The sequence below is a fragment of the Branchiostoma floridae genome, chromosome 9, assembly GCF_000003815.2.
Source record: "Branchiostoma floridae strain S238N-H82 chromosome 9, Bfl_VNyyK, whole genome shotgun sequence".
NCBI classification, from domain to species: domain Eukaryota; kingdom Metazoa; phylum Chordata; class Leptocardii; order Amphioxiformes; family Branchiostomatidae; genus Branchiostoma; species Branchiostoma floridae.
In genome coordinates, this window is record NC_049987.1 from 18,133,245 (window position 1) to 18,145,813 (window position 12,569).

At 38.6% G+C, this 12,569-nt stretch overlaps 1 protein-coding gene across 1 annotated transcript in view; it reads left to right on the top strand.

Moving 5' to 3' along the window:
• LOC118422412 (DNA-binding protein RFX6-like) overlaps window positions 1-12,539 on the top strand; it is a gene marked incomplete in the record, with an annotated part of 39,989 nt that extends 27,450 nt beyond the window's left edge. Inside the window, 11 exon segments of the mRNA XM_035829953.1 lie at window positions 2,602-2,679; window positions 4,393-4,506; window positions 5,180-5,229; window positions 5,742-5,901; window positions 6,624-6,765; window positions 7,326-7,420; window positions 7,599-7,716; window positions 8,217-8,339; window positions 8,631-9,326; window positions 9,548-9,769; window positions 10,300-12,539. Of these exon segments, the coding sequence (XP_035685846.1) occupies window positions 2,602-2,679; window positions 4,393-4,506; window positions 5,180-5,229; window positions 5,742-5,901; window positions 6,624-6,765; window positions 7,326-7,420; window positions 7,599-7,716; window positions 8,217-8,339; window positions 8,631-9,326; window positions 9,548-9,769; window positions 10,300-10,466 (1,965 nt within the window).
• Window positions 12,540-12,569: the final 30 nt, after the last annotated feature.

The following is a 12,569-nucleotide window of genomic DNA, read 5'->3' on the forward strand; positions in this document are numbered from 1 at the left end:
TATACCGATTTTACCGGATTTCGTTGGAATGAACGAAAAGTTACCATTTGCATAGTATACTAGTAAGACTGTATTCAGAGAGTAATAGACATGAGAGGCAGTCTCGTATATGGAATAACTGCATGTCAGCATTTTTGTTTGAAACAAAAATAAGATTCTATCAATGTCCACGAACAAATTATCAAGCTTGTTAAACTGAAAATCTGTACATGCTTGTTAAAGGCAATGCAAATATTGTTATCAAATCGCCTAATTTAAGACATTATTTGCACAAACACAGGTGACATCAATTTATCTTAAAACTAGTTAGATCACCTTATCATGTAAGCAGAGAGCAGGCGGTATTCAGATGTTCATGATAAATATAATTAATGTATCTAAAATAATTCCAATATGAATGAAATCGATGACAGAGTCCTTACTTAGTTATTACCTGCATTTTGTAGTGCTAGAATCAATTTTATATATACACTTGCTTACAAAGCTTCAAATGATTTCCTATACCTAATACCAGTCTGTTTGTAGTGAAATATATCAAGTTTGTAATGAAAGATGTCACGTTTTAAAAACAGCAAGCTTATATTTAGCATTGACCACTGATTATTGCTTACATTAAATTTGATAAAATAAAGATAACTGAGTGGACCTTGAGTGACCAAACAGGATTTGTATGACATATGGCTTTTTCTTAAATTGAATATGATCTATGCTGTAAAAGTATGGATGAAAAAAGTATAATCTTTTAATCTTACGAAATACACATATGTCCTTGTGATTACTAGTAGCTTAAACTACTAGTGAGATTTTCGGTCCGTCGATGTTAGACCTCTCAGTGAAAACTGTTGTATTGCCAACTATATTTACGATATGGCAAAGTTGTATGGCAAATGATATGACATGTAGTCACCAAGACAACCAAAAATTAGAGAACTGTACCGAGATTCAAGATGTAAAATTTACGAAAACTGCAAAGACAAAAAATCATTTTCGCTGCCTTTTACAGAAATCCTTGACCTTTCTCTGCAGTAACTATACTTCTTTGACCCAAGAGAAGATGGCGTCCAATGGCCGCAGCCTGTTTTCATGTCTTTGATAGCTCTGTTGACCCTTGTCCGTTATAAACGATTTTATAAAGACGGGTCCATTTCAATCATTTGAATAAATCATGGCGGCACCTCATTTTAGGGGACCTGACGAATGCACGGGCAAACACGTCTCACATTGTCCCCTCAGTAAACCAGTAACCCGTCACATGTCGAGGTGATTTTGACTAATTCTCTTTTTCCTGGGGCTTATCTCTGGGTCGATGTTGGTTTAACCAACATTTATTAAATTCCGTCACAAAAGTGCGTTATTGTGTCGGCTGTGATTATTGGGGGAGGGGGGAGGTTTTGGCGAGATGCCAGTTCAGAGGTGTGGTGCTAGTTTGGGGGGTCAAAGTTCTAGTTCTGAGTTCGAATTCTTAGTGTTTCTTGTTCTCTTACGCTTGGACACGACTACAACTGTTCAGTTTTGGCCTCTAGAATTGGCCTATTGGGTCAGTTGGCTTAGTGAGCAATTGAGCTGGTCTCAATCATTATGTTTCTGACTTAGGGAGACGAGATGCTGTTACAGTTACAAAAATAATGTAACACGTAACCTTGAAGTGGCCTACAGGTCACACCTTGAAATGACCTTCAGGTCTTGTTACATGGTGACCATTAGGTAAAAAATAGTACAGAATATAGCGACGTTGATGGTTGCAAACCGTTTCATCAAAAGAGCATTGAAGCTTTGATTGGCAAACTTTGAAAATTGCACATTCACTTTGGTACAGAAGAAAAGTTAAGATGAACAGATTTAAAGTAACCTTCATACGAAGATTCATTATTAGAAAAATATATGGTTGTACAATTACAGTTCTGCACTTGATACTTCAGTGCAATGAGTAGCTGATAATGTGAAATGAATATAATGCTGAATCGTCAATCCTGACTTTGTTGCGATTCATTGCAAATCCGATAGGAGTCGCTTAGCTGTAAGAGACTAGCGAGAAAGCCAACCGTCGCAACTAAATGTTTTTGTAAATGTTTCTAATGTTTGGGATAATCTCTAAGACTTCCCAATTTCGTTTAATCATCAAGTCCATTACAATGTCCACTCTGTCCACCACGAGTTCAGTTTTTTTTAAGGAACAATGAATTAGGTAAAATAAATTGACGTTATCAAAAACGCATTACCGGTTATAGTGAAAATTCATCAAGAACGTTTGTCACATTGTGCACATTTGATCTTAAACTAGCATGCATTTAGTAGGTATCTCATGGAAGCTACGGTACGTTTGGGACTGAGTATTCAACGGATTTAATCGATAAAAAACAAATCCGCTTCTTGTGTTTTGTTGTCTTCTTAGTCATACTTGTAGGTTTTGAATGATATTCCCATTATGAAATCAAAATCCGATTTAGGAAATCAACGTAGCGTAGTCCAGTGAGAAACCTACGTTAGGTATGATAATCAATAAATCAATAGAGTTTCAAAATGCTGTCCAACATTGTAGCAAGGTATTATAATAACCCATATAATGATAAATTCCCTATTGTTTCTTATCATCTATTGCAGGTGGAGACCCTGATCATGATGTACAAAACTCACTGCCAGTGTATCCTAGATACCGCCATCAACGCTAACTTCGAAGAGGTAGGAAATGTTTTTATTACCTTTACACGTTTTGTCCTGAGTTTTTAAGTGGGTTTGTGGACGATATAACTCGAGAGTTTGTAGAAAGATTTCTTTATGATATATCTTTATGATATTTAGTATGAGCGCTTATCAAAAACGGTATATAATTTGGTACCCAAACCTTTATACTTCGAACCATTATATATGAGTCTTTTTTGCCCTCTTTGGTCCAAGTCTCATCAAAGTCACAGCCGTTGCATACGAGATCTCCTTGCACATGTGATAAAACATAAAAACGGAATACTAATCTTTTATACGCAACACAATATACGTTTACCTTTCTATGACGTACCTTTACTATTTAGATTGGTGATTAAAAAAAACAATAATTAATTGGCTTCTAGTGGATTCGCATTATACTGCAGCAAAACTTACGGTTTATATCACTTATTCTGTCCCGCCATTTAGAGTTGGGGTTTCGCTAGTATAGTCATGCTTCCGTTAACAATCCAGCTATATTCCTGATGTTTGCTAAACGATATTTGCTGTCAATTCAGATTTATACTTCTAATGAATTTAGACAAACATTTGATTGTAAATCATATTTGCTCTAACAGTTTCAACATCACAAACAAGCCAGAAGAAGTCTAATAAGTATAATATGAGTCTAGATCTAGTATAAGGTCGCCATTGTATATTTCTGTAAACTGTTCTTTTGTTACGTACATATTGCACTCAGCGGGTATACATGTACAATAAAAGTCTTCATTCATTGTGTTATTCTACTTGTGTGGCTCGGCTACTAAAGTTGATGATTTACCAATAGAAAATGTTGTTTATCTTTACCTACACGTGCCTCAGAATTGTAGCCGTTATCGTAAGTGCGGAAGAGATATCCGTCCTAAAAGATACCAACTAACCACAGCAAACAGTCAGAGCACGTTTTCGGGTGCCCCAGTGTTGACATGAACGGTCAGGGGTTCAGAGGTCATGAAAAGGTCAGACAACTGTTTCAAGAGTTGTACTGTTTGTACTTCGTGACTCGTGCCTGGGCCGTGAATTGAATTGTTTTCGGCTTAAACAGAACTATTGATGCTTGAAATACATATAACAGCTGACTACATAACATAAAATCAAAATTCTGGTTGATTTAGGCTAGAAAAAGGGACTAAAACGAGTCTAGAGTGCATCGTGTCGGTAATGTTCACAAAAGAATAGAAATAATTTTGATATTTTGTGTGATTGTGTATCAACAGCTCACTGAATAAGATTACATCTAAATTCATTCGGATGAAAATAAGATTGACCTAAAAGTTTTAAACAGAAATGCATTGCGACAAACAGGCTACCTTTTGGTAACGGAAATGTCCAAATATTGTTTTATCTTGAATACATTGTAAGATTTGATTTTATCAAATCTCAGCGTATCATATATCTAGAAAGCCCTCAATTCATAACATTGTTGCATTGAAAAGTCTTTAAGATTGAGAAAGATACAACTAACAATGTACCCAATGATCAACTGACAACATATCATCTGCATCTGTTTTGCAAAAAAAAAAGGGAAATACAGAAATGTACGTGGGCAAAATACGTAAAAAATATCTTTATGTAGGCACTGATAGTGTCCAAAGATGGTGATTGTAACTAAGATCCATTGTATCATTAATTAACGAATTTACGGTAAACATATATAGTTATTATTAATCTTTTGCATTCCTCATTATTTAGATCCAGAATTTCTTGTTGCACTTCTGGCAAGGCATGCCGGAACATCTTCTTCCCCTGCTGGACAACCCTGTCATTGTTGATGTCATCTGCGCGTCAGATCAGATTCTCTACAAGGTTTGTCACTCCTTTTTTTATTTGTTCCTTTCTTTCTTTAGACTTACTCATCTACTTGTTTGTTCCGGTCAGTCTTGTTAATCTTTATCTAGCTATCTACCATTGATACATGGCTCTTTCCTTCCTTGTTTTGGTCTAAGGGAAGAATTTCTGTGATTGTAGGATGATAGATTAAAGGTGGATATGGCGATAGATTATATTGTTCTTTGAGTATCATTGAGTATACTGGGGATTCTTATAATTATTTCGACATTATGTCGATGGCAATGAGGGTTGTTACAAATAGTCAAGTAATATTCAAAAGGACAGACTTATACAAAGATACGAAGTAAATAATCTTCAAATAGATTTAGCAGTCGCTCGTGTTTCAAGACAGTGCATTCGACTAAAAAAATGTGTGCACTTTGTGCATCTTGTACCAAATTAATGTACAAGATACCCTGTAAAAAACTTGAACAAAACAGACCCACTGCCACATCTGCTAGGAGATTATATGATACTGAAGTACAAATATCCACTGTTTTAAAACTGTATATTCAAACATATTACACGTGAATGATATATGATAACGATTTTATTCTTCTTACATACGATCACTTAAAGATATTTCTAAAGCTATCAAAGGCGCACAATGTATACATAATTGTATTTGACTTCATTTTTTTCATCACAGGTCCTGACAGATGTCTTGATACCAGCAACGATGCAAGAGATGCCAGAAAAGTAAATCAATACTTCTTTCTCATTTGTAAACATGCAAGCTATAATAATACGTTTGTTGCATTATGTCATAACTAGAAGGTTTAAGTATATTTACTTATCTAAAATAACCATTCTATACAAAAATGAGAAATCAAAGCAAAGTTATAATAGTTTATGGATACTAATTTAAATAGCTACTCGATGGACTTGGAGACACCAGGTGTCCTAAAATACAAACACGCACATTGTATTGTGAAAAGAGAGACAGGGACAGTTGGCGTTATGAACCTCCTAGCACGTTTGACCAATTCATGACGTCACGTATCTTCACGATGACGTGCCTGAAACTATTGCGAGTTAACTTTCTGGAATGATTGGTCACCAGTATTGCAGTATACTGAAGAAGTCTACAGTGGTCGTTGAAAATTTGATCCGTCTATAGCTTTGTGTAAGAAGAAAGCTTTGTGTTAGAAGAAAGCTTAGCATTGTACTACAACAATTGTCCTGATGTGCACATTTGTTTCTTGTCCCAGTCTACTTGCAGATATCCGTAACTTTGCCAAACATTGGGAGCACTGGACGGCGTCAGCCCTGGAGAACCTGCCCGACAGCATGGCGGAGAGGAAACTGCCCGTGGCCAGGAGGTTCGCACAGTCACTCAAACGACAAGTCTCCTTCCTTCATCTAGCTCAGGTAATCGTTGATGTCAGTAGAAAGAGAATACATGTAATAATGTAATACCTTCATTTGGCACTCCAAAAATATGTCTATGATATTGATATAATATTGATGTTCTACACCTATCAGAATTCAAATTCTGCATGGTCTGGTTATCATTAGTCCATTGGAATTGGTCAATAAAGCTGCATTTGAGGACTAGCTGACAGTAAACTTGTGCATTTATTTGTTTATTAATCTCAAGACAAGTGGGTAGCCCCTTCAACTTATTGGGAATTGATTTCCAAGGGGATCACCATACATGGACAACAAAACAAAAACTTGTGATAAGAATCCTTTCGTAAGTATCTGAAAAGAAGCAACGTTACCCGGTGACTTGAACAATGTTGAAAAATGTGCATCAGTTCTAATATGAAGCATAAAAAGGAAACATATATGCCTTGAATCTTCAATGTTTAGATGGTCTACTCTGGTGAAGATACGAACCCCTATAACTTTCTGTAGTCCTGTGTACCACAGAGCTTCAGGCGTTGACTGCTGGAGCCAGACCTCTGCACTTACATTCAAAAGAACCCAGTAGACTAATCGAGAATGGGAGGGGGGGGAGATGACCCAGTGTCCCTATCTATAACTAGTACGACCAATAGCGATGCCCTATTTCACAAGACCTAGCTATTCAGAAAATGATACATTCCTTCACTTCTACCTTACTAATGTTATATTCCATTCCATTTTAGACATCGCGTCCAGTACTGTTTGACCAACAGCTAGTTGACCAGATGATTGACGACATCAGTGAGGTGGATCTGACCAGTATCGGCTCCCAGGCGCTCTACACGTCCACTGCTGATGGCGACCAAGATGCAGACAATGCTGAATGTGAGGATACATTCATTAACATAGTTTTTTGTACTCACGTGATCATGACGTCATTATCCACCATATCGAATGGTTAAACCAGTAAGTTAACACATAGATTTCAATTTGTGTATATATGGTTGAAATGGTATTATTGTTACATGGCACTCGTACCAATTGAACGACATTGTTCTCGCTACAACACCGCCATGCGATGACAGCTCATGGAGACAGCTGAAAGCAGCCGAAATGTCCGTGACATAATTGCGGGGACAATTGACAACTGAACGTCTTTTCTCACAACCGAAAGATACTACATTCAACGTTTCATTAGTCTTTCCGTTACCTTTCTTTTGACTGGTCCTGACTAGTTACACTCTGCACCGCTAGGTGGCCCTGCTGTGGGAAGAATCAAGTCCCAAATTTGAATAAGCTTGTATCCCCCCCCATCACTGTTTATGGCTGGAGCAGAATTTCTGATTCTCTGAGGTTCCCATAAGAGAAAATTCACTTGAATATGAAATCAAGACTTGGAAACATCATTTATGTGGGTGTGGAATTGACGTCTTCTTGTCTTGCAGTCTTACGCGACTTTAAGGAGCTGCTTAAGAAGCAAGCGACAGTCGAGGCCTTCACGGAGTGGATTGACCAGATCGTCGAACAGAAGGTCATCAAGGTACAGACGGTGCGACATTCATCTTAACTATGGAAAACTTTCTTCTTTATATCTGTCGTTTCTACATCAATGCTAATGGTAATGGCTTTTGTGTCATTCCTAACATGGTTGCAAAAGTAAATTTATTGAATAGCATAATGGAATTCATTTTACCTGTTTGTTTTTTTATTCTATTTAGCCAAGCAAGCAGAACGGCAGATCGATGAAGAAACGAGCGCAGGAGTTTCTCTTGAAGTGGTCTTTCTTCGGGGCACGAGTCATGCACAACCTCACCCTCAACAATGCACGGTGCTTCGGTAAGGTTCTAAAATCTCCTCAAAGACACCTTATTTACAACAGTTGATCAAGTATCTGGATAGAATCATAGACTAATGACGTCTATAACGCTTGTTTCATCTGACTAAGATTCACAGCTATACATAAATGCAAAGTCGTTGACTTACGACATGAAACATATCTGTTCGGTGTTTCATCGAGCAATACGATACGTTTGGTAGAGATCTACAACAGCCAAACAAGGTATTCCGGTCATGATTCTTTCAGCATGTCTACAACATTGGAGCAGAGCCAAACACGATATCCAATTCTTCAAACTATAGATCAAATTAGATCATTTCCTAGTTTGTGCACACAGCCTACCAAGATATAAAATGTGAATAAATCTTGGTAGGCTGTGTGCAACAAACTAGGAGACATAAGAAACACTCGAACTGACTACAATGCATCCCTTTTATGGAGGCAATGACACGCCGAGAAAGCGTACATAATTTCCTTACTGTCATTTTGTTTTTCCCAGGTTCTTTCCACCTCATCAGAATGTTGCTGGACGAGTACCTGCTCTTAGCAGTGGAAACTCAGTTCTACAACGAGAAAGAGACGGAGCTTCAGAACGCCCTGGAGAAACACATGAAAACTGCAGGCAAGTTTATTGTAACTTTTGGCAACGCGTCAGGGACAGATGCGTTCTTCAATTAAGTTGACCTACTCAACGAATGGCAATTCTGTGTAATGAAAATAAGTTAGCCCTTAACCACTGTTAAAATGTGTTAGGGTAATGAACCTTAAAAAAACAAAATATAGAATATAAAATATTTGAACACTTATAATATTTACAGTTTGTAAATATCAAATCAGAGAGCGTCAAGCTTGATTTCATCCACAAATATAGATCGAGCGAGACTGTTCTAAATATCAACATATTTTCTAACAGGAGGAGGCAGTAAGGCCTTGGCGGGGACTCCCAGCTCCTGCTTCCTCGCAAACCGGTCGTCTGTCCCACCGCGACCAGCCAGTAACCAGTCCGTTAAACGGGAGCAAAGCATGCTGGGAGAAATGCTAGTGGAGTACGGACAGCCGCCCTACATGTACAACCCTGAGAGAGACTGTTACCCTGTCATTCCACATACGGGACATGGCGGCATGTCTCAAAGCCCTGGAAACGTCGGTCCGATGTTGACCCCTCCAATATCACCCATAGTGGTCAACCCCGTACGTAGCAGCGTCATCACACAAGGTCACGTGTCTATGATGCAACACCCGACCCACCAATCATCGCACGTTCCCAGGGGTTACATCAACCAACATGGCGAACCCTACTCGGGTTCCCCGCACGCGCATGCCCAATACATGGGAGCGTATCCCGGAAGCTACACCAGCATGTTCAGACATATGCAGGGTGGGTACGGATCGGGACCGTACTTGAAAAATGACACAGAGCCAAGTTACGGTTACAGCAGTGAGCCACAGCTTCACAGCGATCCTTACTTCAGTAGCTGCGCCATGAGTGGACGTCCTCCCCACTTCCCAACCACCACGTGCGAATCACAGAGCACGGCTCATAGCGGGAGCGCTTTCAACGTGGTCGGTGGGACCGGACCTTGCTACACAAACACGAATGGCTACCAAGGTAAGTAGTCCTAAATTCTCTTTCGTCATCCCCCTTCCTATTGATTTACCACAACGTCCTTGACTTACTACATAGGACACGTGACTTCTTGGGCACGTGACGTCATGGGCATGTGACTGCAGTACTGGACCAAAGAATCCTCAAAGACTGTGTCAACAAACGAATGTTTTCTCAAAAAGTAGTAGTATTGCAGCTGATTTTGAATCTTTATTTTACCTCAGGTTACTATGGCAGTGGCGGCTACCCACCACCAGGCAAACCGGAAATCAACCCTCACGTCCCCGTCATCAGTTCCGTTACGTCATCGGGCATGCGCAGAGTGCCCGAGCACAGGCGGTACAACGAGACGACCGACCCCCTGAATCTCCTGGACGACCCGACGAAGCGCAAGTCACCCTCCGGTTACAGCGGTGGGGCGCGGATTCATCATGCCCACGTTACATGTAGGTAGTGTTTTTTTAGCTATAAATCATGACATTAACAAGCAGTTTCAGGGCTCGAAATACTTTTTTTCTGCATACCTGCACTTGTGCAGGTAACATTGAAAATTAACTGCACCAGACAAAATTTTGCCTGCACCACTCTGAATTTAGGAAGTATGGATCATACTAAAATTGTTCACGAACCATTGCTAGTTAGATAGCAAAACTATGTAAAAATAATTCCAAGGACACATTAGACATTTAATGGCAAATCATTTTTTAATAATCGAGGAGATGAGGCTGACCGAAACATCTAATATAAACATACGCATAGTTGTGTATCCATGCATTGTAACTGAACATAAAAGAGATACATGGGAACGCAGGTAGATAAAGATAGATTTGTTTCGAAAATTTTGATATATGTAATTTCTTGAAATGAATACAACCTATTAAAACGTCAACTTCTTAACCTTCCATTTCTTTTTTATTACACTTAGCGTCTTTCATCTTGCTCAAAGTATGATATTATGTCTTACTTTTTCATCCAGCCCAACACCATCCAGAGACGGCATCTTCGGAAGAGCTGATCGGCATGCCTCTCAACAGCATCTTCAACCCAGAGGTAGAGAACATGGAGCCGCCAGTCCCCCATACAGACCCTTCCCATCTCCCACCGATCAACACCATGTTTAACCCCATGTCAGGGGTCAACTAATGGGTGACCTTTAACCTTTGGCCTTTCAATGTCACTCAATCATCCATGATCTTGAACAAGTCTTTACTACGAGTTCAGATCAGTATGCCATGTCAAGGGTATATACATTGAGCAACGTAGATTATGGACTTTTGAGAGCATATTAATGTCAAATTTGAACTGTTTTGAAGGAAAGATACTGACGTGACTATAAGGCCTTATCTGAATGATACTTGATATGAAGAAGAGAGATGTTGTCATTGATTGCGCTTTAGAACATTCAGCAAGTCATAGAACATCGTGCGTTACGTTAAACGATTGCATAGGGATGTAAAGGGATTGGTACTAATGTACATATTAAGACTCAGCATGGTTCAATCTTGAAATATACTTTAAACAAGTCTCTTTTTCAGGTTGAAAATTAGATCAAAAGCGTCCCGAGAGGCCTGATTAGTATTGAAGTAAATTGAATTTAGATTTTCATTCAAATTCTTATCATCGTCATTTACATGTAAACTTGTCAAATTTTTGTTACACGGAAAGGCGTGGGGGTGGGACTCTACAATTGCAATGCGTCTTCATGACATTAATAATGAAACCAATAATCAAATTTTTGATAATCAAAACTATGTATTTTTTTTGTAAAATGTAAGTCAATGTCAGGGAAGAGTACATTTTGTTCTGTCAATCGTCAATTTAATATGCTGTTCTGTTGGGTTTAAGAAAGAACATACGTTGCTGATGTATAAAGAGTTTGTAGACGTGTCCTATATAAGCTAGACTTAAACTGGGACGAAAGTTAGGTAATCTCATCAAGAATTGCAGTCATTTGGATTTCTTTTGCGTAAGGATATGTTTGACATCTAACTAAGCTTAGACATAATGATGTCCTAAACAGGGTTGATATTGGGTGGTCATTTCAGGAACATAAAAGTACTTGGTCGTTCTGTAAGTTGTCTTTGTTTTCAAATGTGAGCACATATGGATACATGATTTGTACAGTGTAACCGATGCATAGTCAAACCATGACGCTTCTTTAGATTTCAAGACACTTGAATCTCTCTGTTGTACTTGAAATGTCATTATCATACGCCATTGGTAGACCCTACTAAACCGGGCTGAGGTCTCTTTTCTATGGTCTGGCCTCTTACCAGCTGTCGGCCAATCAGAGAACTGCATTCACCTAACGTATCTGATTGGCTGACAGCTGCTTAGGCCACGTCCACAACCGCAACACAACGTAGCAGAGTCTCTTGAAGGTATACTGTGAAAATGTTGAAATGTGTGATTTGCATACAAATAACCGTAGCAAAATAGAAAGGACTTGCTATTTGATTATACTGCTTTTGCAACAGCGGCTGATGCCGTCACTGGTCACACCCTTACCTGGACAAGCTTTATCCAATGAAATTACTACTTGCTTCGAAAATCTCCTTGGTGTGAAGTAGACCACTCCAACACTGATTCACCATATTTGTTTCAAGCGATGTGGAAATAGGTGTGTTTATCATTTTTAAGCCTTAACTATTCGACTTATCACAATGCTTGTTTATACGCAACTGTGAGTGCTATTACTACGAATGTTAAACGTTCTTTTTGTTGTTGTTGTTGTAACGCTGTACCGTCGGGCATACATGGCTAACTTTCGTCGTCCAAATCGATCAAAATTATTAACAAAAGTAGTGCTTTGTCAAAGTATTTCGCATTTCATAATCCTCTTTGTTGATATCGCGAAGTTGTGTTTATGTAGAAGTCGCTGGAAGAAATAGCTCTATTTCATGTTTACTTCAACGATGGAAGGTAGTAATGTAAGGTCTTTTTCTCGGTACATAGTGATATTTTGAGTTTGCATTATAATTGGACTATATGATATGAAAACTGTTGCATCTTTGAATACTACGATTTTTCAACGATTGTTTTTTCAATAATTCTAAATATGTGGCAATGTCGGTGACATTCCAAAGATGAAAAGTAAACAAGACATGTAAGGTTCTGTTTTGTCCAGAGCTTTGTCGATAAGCGTATTAATTATTTGAGTTTTGTTTGTTACCAAATGAATGTGCAATTGTGAATAAAATGTTCTAATACAATTTACGCCACATGTCGTATGGCAATCTTTTTATT